General features: G+C 39.7%; 1 protein-coding gene across 1 annotated transcript; it reads right to left on the bottom strand.

Annotated features, from left to right (window-relative positions):
- Window positions 1–621: 621 nt before the first annotated feature.
- Window positions 622–8,347, bottom strand: SPCS3 (signal peptidase complex subunit 3). Its single transcript, XM_066996179.1, has 5 exons — window positions 7,884–8,347; window positions 5,531–5,604; window positions 2,752–2,828; window positions 1,229–1,344; window positions 622–776 (listed from the first exon to the last, which is right to left on the bottom strand). The coding sequence occupies exons 1-5, from the start codon at window positions 8,024–8,026 to the stop codon at window positions 644–646; spliced, it is 543 nt and encodes a 180-aa protein (XP_066852280.1). The 5' UTR covers window positions 8,027–8,347; the 3' UTR covers window positions 622–643.
- Window positions 8,348–12,284: the final 3,937 nt, after the last annotated feature.

The following is a 12,284-nucleotide window of genomic DNA, read 5'->3' as shown; positions in this document are numbered from 1 at the left end:
ACTGAGATTTATTTTTATTCTTCCAATAAGAATAGCTGCATTATCTGTATTATAAAGTTATTAAAATACTTTATAATACAGAATTGCAAATGCGCTACATCAATGACACTCAAAACAAGACCTATAGTCTGACTACAATGATCTATCATTTTTCAAAATAGCTCTTGGCAGTCCTAGAAAGGGCCAAGGTTACCTCACTGCAACGTGCCAAGCATGCATTTAGCAGAAATGTTCTAAAACTAAACTTCCAGGCACTCACAGAAATTTCATTCCAGTCAATGTATTTGAGTTCTATACAGACAAAATAACTATCACAGTACCTCAAAAAAACAGTAAGACTAGTTTCTGGCGTAAAAATGTTTATTTAAAAGAAAGATAGATTTATACCCAGATGGCCAAGAAAAAAAAAATTCCTCAGTTTTCCCCCCAAAACCATTACTTCATAATTTACCTTTCCTTTAAGTTTCAGCTTCAATGTTTTATTAATAAAAAAAATTGAACTTTTATTTCCTTTTCCTATGCTGTTAGACCTGAGGAAATTAAGTACCTTTCACTGGAGGGTGGCATGGGATGTGAGAAGAAATTGCAATAAAATTTATTCACAATATACAAGTATAAAAATATGTTGCTTCAGTATTATAATTTAATAACTTTTTGTTGTTTCATAGGTATCTGGGAAAGGTACAGACACATGTCCTGACCCTGTCACAAGAGGTAGAATGCCGGCATTTGGTACAACATTCCAGGAGAGAGTCAAAGTGACGTTCCTGTTTCCCCTGCAAAAGCAACAAAAGAACATCAGCATAAGTACTGAAGTTAACTACTTTAATTAACAAATACTAACATTAATTTATTTGGGATACAAATAGTCTTCCTGGTCCAGAAACAACAGGCTTTTTGATTTCATGTAGTTACTTCATGAAATATTATCTATTTTCTGGATAAGACTCTTTTTGGTTTTATTTTTATTTGTTACTATTATTCAACTCCTTTAGAATTTAGGGCAGCACAGAACCAGTTCTACAGACCAACAAGAATATTGGAAGCAGTTTGTTTTCTAGTCTACAGAAGCAGATGACGATCTTGGGATACATGGTATCCCAACACTTAAACTATGAAGACACAATAGACTGATAGAATATAGTTACCTTAACACAGCAATACAAATACATAAAAAATGCAAAAAAATCAAGATGTCAGGGTTAAAAAAAAAATAGGATTTACTTACTTGAGACCATTTCCATCATCAAAGAAAAAGTACTTCGACTTCATGTCTTTTAAGAACAGTCTTGGATTATCTCCTCTCAACATGATCTTGTCCCAAAGGACCACTTGGTTCAGAGCCTAAAAAAATTATGATTAAGTCAGCAAGGTAACTTACCAAAGCACTTCCAGTCACTGAATTTTCAAGGCATTATCCACCTAAAAACCTTGGAATTACATTTCCAATTCATACAACTAACTTAATAAAAATGATTGACCGATGGGAAAACTAGTACTACTACACACTGAAATGCAGCACAATAAACAGAACAACAAAGAACAGCTTGATACGACATGACAATGCTATTTTAAAAAGTCTGAAGATTTCAAAGACTTACAAAGTATGATGGGTGTTCCTTTTCAATTGCAAAACTTGTTTCTAATCTAAGGTGGCATTTAGACTTTCTCTCAAACAAAAGACAAATAGAGCTACACTGTCCAGGTACTTAACATTCTTACTGACTTCAATGGAAAAAATCTCTGCATGAATTGCAAGCATAATTCAAAGAGTTGTATCGACACATTAAAAGATGGATCCACATTCTGAAGTATTTGAAATACTGCTCTTCTAAGTAGTCGCATAGTAAGAATGATACATGGGTATCCTTACAGTCTTGTTTAGCGCCATACAGCCCAATTTAGACAAAATATTTCTCAATATTTATGAGAGCTGGTGATTTAAGTTAAAAAAACAAAACAAAACAAAACGCAACCAAAACTAAAAGACGAAGCAAAACAATGAAGTTCCGGTCTCTAATAAAAATACCTAAAAACCCACCAGCATTTATAAAACAACTAGCATATTAAAAAAAAAATAGTGTAAAAATAGTTTTATGTAGCCAGATAAAAAAGCCTTCACTATATCCTTTCAATATAACTATACTAGATTAAACCAGCATTCAGTGTTACCATATGGTAGTTGATTAAAGTTAACTTCCATAGGCTGTTCTACACAGTTCCTTTCAAACCAGTGGAAAAAAGCTATCCAAAGTGAAGCACCAGTAGCAACCAATTTAAAGGATGAAACAAGACCAATTATTTTGAGAAATCGGATGAGATAACAAATGAGGCTACAGTAGCTGATCTGGGCAAACATTTATGTAACCGAAGAACAAAAGACTCACTACATCTGGCCAAACCAAAGGCCCCTATATCTCTAACAGCAGTCAACTGCAAAGTTAGGGAAAAGTAAAACAGACAGCACAAACAGGTGAAAATGCCACATTCCACCATTCTAAGTGAACAGCGACGCAGGTGTTACATTTTTCACTGTTTGCTAGACACATAGCAAGTTAAGTTTCATCAGCTTTTGAACTTCCAAGCCTGCAGTTAAACTGTCAAGAAAATAATAACCATAAACGCCAGTGAAAACAGTCCAAGCCAGTAGGAAATACTGGTGCCTTAACTCTTCCCAGCAGAACTTCGGAATGTTAAAAATAGTTGCAGTACAAAATGGGTAATAACTTCAACTTTCTTTTTCATACTTACATTGTTTTTTGTTGAATATTCTGCAGACAAATATAGAAACAATTGTTTAACATTCCAGTCAAATATACTCTGCAGATGTATGCACGTTAAGGAAAACACCATATTGTACTTTCATAATCTTGTTTTATTTTTACTAGATCTAACTAGACTATGATAATTACAGTGAGTTCTTACATTTCAACATACCTCATCTTATTTGTAAATCGGAACATTTCCAGGAGTTCTAACATATACTTCCATCACTTTAAAGCAATAGGGTTCATTAATCAGACAAAAAAAAAAAAAAAAAACCTAACAGCTATTTCCTCTAATGATTTAAGAGTTCCATATTTAACATTACAAATCAGTAACTATAATCTATTGCTAGTTATAAAATTAAAAAAAATCTATTGTAAAATCTTAAATATAATATGCAAGACAGGATTTTTCAGCAAATACCTTCAAAACTATTATTTATACTATCAAAGAACACTGGTATCCAACTGTGGATCAAGATATAATAGCATTAACCAAACAAAATTCACAGAGTGTAGAGAGCTCAAAGAGCTGATAACATTAGAGAAGTCAGTAGATTGGAATCTATCATATTGCAAGGGACATCAGGAATTATCAAATTACCTACCTACTACAAAGTCAGTTTATTAGACTGTAACAAAACTCTACCCAGATTTTGATTGATGGTGAAGAACTGACAACTGCCATTTGAGACCATCGGTATAATAAAGCTGATATTCTCAATACTTGTCTGTTGTTTATTTAGCAATAAAACACACCATGTGTGACTGCTGATACCTCTTAATTGAGGATAAAGATTAACTGTAACCTTCTATTCCTCCAACCTACAAAGATGTCATCTCTTTTATTCTATTCTCCAGTATCCAGAACAGATCTCCAGTATTCTCCACTTATCCAGAACATTTTTTCTTTTTTTTTTCCCCACTCACCCCAAGTCTGAACCACGTTTTTAAGCCTCTAATTCAACAAAAGGCAAGAAATGAAAGAATGACATAATTAAGTGCTGTTTCCACAAGAATAGCTGGAGCTATTTCACTTGAATATTTTAGTCATCTACTCAGAACAACAAACAAGATAAAGGAATCCCATACGAGAGATCTCCAGAATAATTGCTAAAGGGAGCCATGTATTTATTAAGCACACCCAAGAGAGCTTTTGAGAATCGCCTCCTCCCCTTTCCTTTCCCTAGGTTTTTCTTCTAACAGTCATTTTATTTAATTCTCACTAGGACTAACAACTCGCATCCATTAGTTAAGACAGCCAATGCACCAATATCTTTTTACAGATTTCATCCAAAGAAAACTATCAGAAAGTTGTATTTTACAACTCTACACACTGGAAAATTTATTTACGCCAAGCATGAAAGATTAATTCAGGATTTTTATAATTAAATTTAAAACTACTTCTACCATTAAACAAAATTAATAAAACATGAAATCTTTAACATCCACACACTGCAGACTAATCCTTGAATAATAACATTTCTTCCAGAGGTCCTGTTCTGACTCGCCCTGTTCCGTTCCAAAATACGCTGTATACTATTTCATCAACTTTAGAATAATTTCAGTCTCTGGTTTTAATACCTATAAGAATTCCAGAGAAAAAAAAAAAACTCATTGTAAGGAGTTTTCCTCTCCTGCTTCCAGATGATAAAACTAATCCCTCTCACTCCCATGCAACAAATACCTGCAAAGATCTGATTAACCTGTTTATCCAGCTTTCACGTTCATTCAGGAATTGTATTTGTTTCGGTTGCTTACACAGTGTATCATTCTCCAAAACAGGGAAACTGAAGCACAGAGGAAACCTATGTCCTGTCTAACACAGTGACAAAAAACAGCAGATGGGAAAAAATCCCAGGAATCTCTTGAAGCCCAGATTCAAAGCAAGGCTTAGTGTAATCACCTGAGGTAAAGCATGATGCCTTATATTCGGTACTGATTTCTGCAGAAAAATAGTATTTTAATACCAAGATCCTAAATCCTAAGAATGATTCCCTTCTATCTTCAAAAAATCTACCCCAAACAAAAACAAAGAACACCCACGAACCACTCTCTCTTCCCAATAAAAGCAGACTAACAGGGAAGTCAAGAAGGAAAATACAAAATGAAAAGTTGCCCAAAGGTATCAGTAATGAGAAAGAGGTCAAAAATTAATGTGGTAAGTTTTGTAGTACCTCATACACTTCCCAGTGAATTTCACATTACTAAACAATAAAGATTTGACAGTTTAACATCTGAGAAAGTAAAGGAATGCAATGTCTTTTTAGAGGAAGACAGGTCCTTGTATACAACTATTACGTGGCCAGAATTTTAAAAGCTTCACAGCAAATTTGAAAGTTGCACTGGAGTTCCTAGATTCTGTATGACAGTCCAAACGATGTGTTATGTAAACCCTACAATTAATTCACACCTCAAACCACCAATACAACCGTCACTTAACGCTAATAATGTCTTGGCATTAAAATGCACTTCCCATTATTAGATGCACTGCACTTCCCTACAGAACCATATTTTAAAAGTAGGTATAAAAAAGGAGAGAAAACATCTCGCCCAGTGTCATTTACATAACAACTACTCCAGGTTCTATTTTCATGCCCTAGCTATGTAAAATACTATTTTTCGCTGCTTTAAATTTAGATTTTAAGACAAATTGCTGGTTTTCCTCAAGTCCTGAATATCTGAAGATTATACGGTAACAAAAATAAATGTCAACATGTTCTCAATTCAAAATGTTCTCAAACCACTTTTTCCATTAAGGATATCTGCAGTAATGTCAAATGTGACGAATCCCAGATCACTTCTTTCTCTAGGTCCAGTGAAATCTTCCACATTTTTGCTAAGATAAAACAAAACACAAGATTATCTTCTCTCATTATTTCTCTCTCACGCTTTACATAAATCATTGTTCTTATTGCATACTTCCCTCATGCATTTCCACTACTTTCTTTTAAATATATTTGTTTAAAATATAACCACATTATAAAATAAAGCCTGCCCTCCAGAAGGTTTGGAGACCCAGTCTCAAATGACAAGCCTTGCCCCCAGAGAATTCAATGTAGTTTATACAAATGGCCTATAGGTGGGTTTTTTTGCCTGTTAATAAACACCTGCATTTGTCTGTACCTCAACCACACTACATCTCATTTTTAGCAAAGCATGCGTTACTCATCCCAAGCTACATAAACCTGATTGGAAAACTAGCAGCATAGCTGTCTGCTGGCAACCATTTTCAATAATATTTATTGACTTTACATAAAAAGCCTCTAGTGCTCAGTCTCATACAAGACACTCCAAAGGTTCTGATAAACCCTTGTTTATGTTTGCAGTTCTCACAACTTACAGAAATTCTCCTTGGCATCTATAGTCATTAAGGAGCAGTAGAAAGAAAATGCTTACTTTTCTCTACATTGCAAAAACCATACCGTTTTGGAACCTTATTACAAATCTGCTGTTTGAGAAATATCTAACGTTGCCACAGTAAACCGCGTTAAAAAAATGAAACCGGAAAATAACACTGAGGCTCATCAGATATTTTCATATTATCAAAGTTTATCAGTTTACCAAACTCTCCATCTATGACAAGAATACCTTAAGCAGGCTGGCAATGAACTATGAACCCTAATTCCTCATGTAACAAAGGTATCAGTAATTATGAATTTATCAATTGCATTTATTCCACTGTGAAAATTAGTAAAATATAATTTTATGAAAATTACATTTAGTAATCTCAGAGGGGAAAAAAAAAAAAAGGTTGCCGGTGAAAAAACTTTTGGAAACAGCAGTCAAGAAAAATACCACCAAAACTGACCATTTTAAGACTTGGTAGACACTTCCAACCCTTTGCAAAAATCAACACCTTTTTAAGTATTAAGCCGTAAACTGGGGGCCTGCAGAACTTCTTATAAGTTCAAGAAAAACAACTTCTTTTCATTAATATCAGATCTGCGCATCACTGAAGGGACTGGCAGTATAAATTTCATCCAGATTAGGTATTAGTATGCTACCTCACATCTGTCAAGCTCACCAGAACACTCTCTTTTCATGCCAGTTTTTGGCTGTTTGCAACCCTCAATCCACTATAAGTATGGGTTTGTTTCCTTAAGGTATTAAACCAATCCAAAAGGTGACTGCAGTTCCTACTCTTTAATTGTGTTCATCTTGCCTTTCAAAGGCTGCTGCCAGCCATCCGCTCCTGCCTCTTGCCTTGGGGTGGCTCCAAACCTCCATCAGCTGCTTTAACTCACTAACCAAAACCAAACCTGGTAAGAAAACAAACCTACATTTTGACTCAACAGTGAGTAAGAGCAGCTCAGAAAGGTGTCCAGCGCACCCTATTCTCATGTCCCATCTGGTAAGGGACCACGCCACCAGAAACCCGAGTTGAGGCCTTCAGTTTTTAGTGGCGGGAGCTCAATTGCTTGTGAAACTACAACCCCATGCTTAACTTGATGCAAGCTTCCTGTGACAAAGTTTCCTTTGAAAAAAAAAATGAAAAAGACAGTTCCGCTGGCACAAGTTTGCCTTGTGTCATGTGGGCAAGGCGCTTTTGATGCCGTGTTACATATTCCACACCTGGTAGGTTTCACAGGAAGACAAGCCACCCGGGTCAGCCTACCGCTCCACAACTTGCCCACACCCCATAAAAAAAGGGAAAATATGTTACTGAAAGGAGCATCTGCGGGAACTAGTAATTTAAAACGTATATATATATGTTAATTCCGGTGCAATGAACTCCCCGCAGCCCACAGAGCCTTCCCGGCATACACCCAGCCCCCTGCGTAAGCCACGGCCCAGCCTCAAGGCACCCGCAGGCTGCCGGTGGTCGCCCCTAGGCGCAGCCCGACCCCGGCCGCCCGCCCCGGGCCCCGCCCGCCACTTGAGGCCCCGGCCCCCCGCGAGCTCCGCCCGGGCCGGGAGGCGGCGGACACCGTCGTGGGGCTCCCTCATTGGTCGCGGCAGGGGGCAGCGGGCAGGAAGCGGGGCTGCTCCCACGGCCCGGCGTTAACGGCGAGGGGGAGAGAGGGGCGCGGGCAGGCCCCGCAGCCGGCCGTTACCGTGCCCTGGCCGTTACCACCACACCCCCCCCCCCCGCCGTTAGCGGCCCCCCGCACTCACAGCGTGACCCGGGAGATAGCGATGCTGACGGGCACGCTGCGCTCCTTGAAGGCGGTGGTGATGAAGCAGCCGAAGGTGAGAGCCGCCATCACGCTCAGCGAGAAGGCGAAGAGCGAGTTGGCCCGGGACAGCACCGTGTTCATCTCCCCGCTCGGCTCGGCTCGGCCCGCCGGGCTCCAGCCGCTGCTCAGGCTCGGGATGTGAGCGGGGCGGGGGGGTGGGGTGAGGGGGCAGCTCCGCCGGCCTGGGACGAGGCGGGCGGCGGCGGCGCCTTGGCTTGGGCCGCGGAGGAAGGGGCGCGCGGCCGGCACGGAGAGGCGCGGCCCCGCCGAGAGCACGCCCCGCCGGCCGGCACCGCCCCGCGCCTCGCCTCGCCCCGCCTCTCCCGCGCGCCTGCGCTCGCGCCCGCGGAGGGAATGGCGCCGCGCGCAGCCGTTGGGGCGCCCTCACACGGTTCTGTCACAGCCGGGTCCCCACAGGGCTCTGGCGTTTTATTCTAAGTCAATTTTATTTTAATAAAATGGAAATAACACGAAGTGAAGCTTGATTCTTTTTCACTTGCTGTCTATCTTGCTCAGTCTAGCACTTCACCTTGCTATGCGTTACATTGTTTCCTACAGTATACTTATTACTTGCCACTTGATTGCACATGTTAGTATATAAACCATCTTACCATTAGAATTTTTTCTCTTTACCAAAGCGCTCCATGGTCCCACGCATTAGCTTTCCACCCTGCTCTCGTGGGTGGGTTGACATTTCGCTTTGAAATGTCTAGCATTTGTGCTAGCAAAAATGAGCTTATGTAGTGGGGTGGCTTCTGGCTCATCGTCCCAGGCCCCTCCTGGGTTCCCAGTCCTGTGCCATGGACATGAGAGGTTACAAGTCTGAGAACTGGGGAGACGGAGGGTGTACTCCAGCTGACGTCATTTTCTCTCCCTTCTAGTTTTGTACTGTAAGCCTAGGTGAGAAATGTTTCTAAGAGAGCCTGTACAACAGTATCTGTGTATTTAACTGTATGAAGTAGACCAGGCTTGATTAACACAAATTCTTCAGGGTGGACAACAGGTGTCAGCAGTGGTTCGCTTCTATTTCACTTCCCACACTGCAAGTCCAGCACTATCAATGCAAGAAGTAGGCACAGGAGCTAAGATACAGGGGTCTAAAAAGGTGCAAGGCCTCATGGTGCCTAAAAGCATGGACTGAAATAAGTATATATTACAGTGCTGTTTCTTTCCCTCCCCTGTAACTGGCCATGAGTCAGGTTTGAGATCCAGGGAAGAAATAAGATCTTTGCAGATAAAAATAGGGGATAGAAGGAAAAAAAAAAGTAGATAGTACTAATGCTGTGTGTTTCTACCCAGCTGAAATATCTGTTGCACATCTTTGTTTAGCTCTGTTCTTAACTTCAGGATGTGAAGGTATCTGTGAGGACATGCTGTTGGTTTCTGTGTGTCCCGTGTGTTTGCCATACTGAAATCAGTTGCAGGCCTAAACAGGATGGGCTCTTTAGCAGTGTGCCGATGATAAACTTTTTGCTGGTTTGCAGTTGGTAATTCTGTGTGTTTCTCACATTCAAGAAGAGCTTGAGGAACACAGAGACTTCCATGTGTAAAGGTTTTTAACTCATTATTGTTTTATATTTTGATTTGCTATTCAAAACATAAGGTTGGTAGGTAAAGGTTTTTGATCTATGGTCTAAAATAAAGCGTTACTGAAACCTTGGATAACTGTTACTGGAAAGTGGGTACTTTCCACCAGGGTATTTGAAGATTTAGAAGCAAAAAGGAATTTTTTACTGCAAACAGGGGAAACTAAACATTTCAGAAGTAACGTAATCTCTGCTACAATTGAAAACACAGTTCCAAATATTAACACTATTCTTTTTTTATACCTAAACACAAAGGGATTGATTGCTTTTGCTCTTGTTTCTAGTTCTTATAGTTGCAATATAGAGTTTTTCATTACAGAATCACACAGAATCTGTTAGGTTGGAAGAGACCTCCAAGATCACCTAGTCCAACCTCTGACCTAACACTAACAAGTCCTCCCCTAAACCCTATCACTAAGCTCTACATCTAAACGTCTTTTAAAGACCTCCAGGGATGGTGACTCAACCACTTCCTTGGGCAGCCTATTCCAATGCCTAACAACCCTTTTGGTAAAGAAATTTTTCCTAATATCCAACCTAAACCTCCTCTGGTATACCTTACGCCCATTCCTCCTCGTCCTGTCAACAGGCATGTGAGAATAGACCAACCCCCACCTCGCTACAGCCTCCTTTAAGGTACCTGTAGAGAGCGATAAGGTCGCCCCTGAGCCTCCTCTTCTCCAGGCTGAAAAACCCCAGCTCCCTCAGCTGCTCCTCATAAGACTTGTTCTCCAGACCCCTCACCAGCTTCGTTCCCTTTCTCTGGACATGCTCCAGCACCTCAATATCCTTCCTGTAGTGAGAATAGATATTCGATATTAGACAACTCTGCTGTTGCAGAAAGCTGTAGGAGACAGGCAGAAACTGTAGGAGTAAATTAGTAAAATTTCTAAAGCATTGGTCAAGTAACCAAAGCAAGTTGAAATCAAAAGATCTAGCCAAACTCATGTTAGCTCCGTGTTCTTAAGACAAATAAATATGGCTGTTGTTCGTGTTGTTTTGAATGTATTTTAAGAGAACCTTTAATTAAATGTCACTTATAAGCACAGTATGCAGGGGAAGACAAATCGTGTTGCTTATGCAAGGACCAATGTATTACTCTTTCAGAACAAAGAAGCCATCTGTAGCTTTTCTGTGATCAAAAAAAAAAAAAAAAGAGAGGAAAGAGATCAAAATCAAAAGAGAGGAAAAATTTTGGAAGGATGAAGGCAGGTGTTAAGGAAGAAGAGAAGAGGTTTATTCATAATAGCTCTTTGTTGGTAAGTTATGAATTGTTCTGTGAAAAATATAAAATCCCTAGTGGCATAATATTACTATCAGAAGTTAGCATCAGCAACATAAGCTGTGCAAGTCTGAATGGATCAAGTACCACGATTACTAAAACAAATGTATAGAATCTGGGAGAGAAGGAAATGTTTGGGAGACCATTTCCAAGATGCAATGCTGTAAGGTGGCCAGTATATCTGAGCACTGTACTAAGGTCCTGACCAGCAAAGCAGCTAAGTCTTGGCAGTGCTCAGGCTGTTCTTGTTTCAAGAAATTTCTCAATTTTTCATTATAAAATAATTGAATAAAATGCAGAGAGAGGATTGGGAGCAGATCTGAAACTTAGAACTATCGCTTGTTCATCCCTTCCCCAGAATTATCCTACTTTGGAATTGTGTTCTTATGTACTCTTTGATGTATTAATCATGCGCTCTTTTTGTGTAGCATCAGCACTTCTAGAGGATTGATCCCAGTCAGCAGCTCAAGATGGTAGTCTTCTGAGAGAGAGCGGTATGCAGATAAAGATTAAAATAAATGTCATCAGATATTAGAGTAAATGTGGCCATGAGCAGCAGCCTGTGGAATTTTCATCCCTGTTGCAAAAGCCCCCTTTCAGTTACCACATCTTCTGGCTGGGCCATTTTTACAACTGATGTGGGAAGACTGTGACTAAAAGTAGTCTTTCTGGACTGCATCAAAGGGTTTTTGTTTCTAACCTTCTTCTCACCTCTATTTTTTTCATTATGGATCTACAAAGTATGGAGAATTCCAGGGTAGCCAAACAAAAATTTTCACTTGCACCTACATTACTGTTCCTAGTGCTTCAGCGAGAAAATGTCCAGTAATTTAAAATTTCTGATTTCAGAACAAACTTGATGTTTTATAACAGTGTCTCATCCAGTTGCACAGGGAGATGGGACCAGATATTCTTGTCTCCATAACCAATCAAGTATGTTTTGGCACCCAACACAGTTCATTTTTGGCTCCTAGCAGACTTGCTTGTGCCCATTCCATGACATATGCAGCCATGTAAGGTAAAGTCCTCTCATGCATCACTGGTTTAGCTGAAGCTTTCACTCTTCAGTGTGCTTTGCATTCTGTGGCAAGAAGCATGTGTGCTACTGATCCACCTCACTCTAGTTTGACCTCATTCCCTAAGTCAGTTACAAGTTCTTCATCACCAAGTATTTTTATATCTCCTGTAAAAACACCAAGCAGAGACTGTCATGCCTCAGCTTGCGGAAAAGAATGTTTTGATAGCTCTGTCATGATGATGTCATTTAACTGATACCAATTTTAGTGGATGGAAAAACCTTTCTGATATTAATACTAGCCATGGGAGTCAGCTTATAGTGACCCTGGACATATGCTCGTAGTGTCATAGTCCTACCAAGTTATGAAATTGACTTAGTAGTTTCCTTTTATTAATACCATTCATAGGCACCCAAAATATACTTTACACAAAAAGGAGACAAATGAAGCTACTT

This window comes from Anser cygnoides, chromosome 4, assembly GCF_040182565.1.
Source record: "Anser cygnoides isolate HZ-2024a breed goose chromosome 4, Taihu_goose_T2T_genome, whole genome shotgun sequence".
Taxonomy (NCBI): Eukaryota; Metazoa; Chordata; class Aves; order Anseriformes; family Anatidae; genus Anser; species Anser cygnoides.
This window is presented reverse-complemented; position numbering and strand designations above follow the sequence as displayed.

What these genes read in the sequence shown, in the direction of transcription:
- SPCS3 (XM_066996179.1), bottom strand. Translation starts at nt 8,026, where the DNA reads ATGAACACGGTGCTGTCCCGGGCCAACTCGCTCTTCGCCTTCTCGCTG. An exon ending in GCTATCTCCCGGGTCACGCT is followed by an intron (nt 5,605 to 7,883) that starts GTGAGTGCGGGG and finishes GTTTTATCTTAG; the next exon opens with CAAAAATGTGGAAGATTTCA. An exon ending in CACATTTGACATTACTGCAG is followed by an intron (nt 2,829 to 5,530) that starts ATATCCTTAATG and finishes TAACGTGCATAC; the next exon opens with ATCTGCAGAGTATATTTGAC.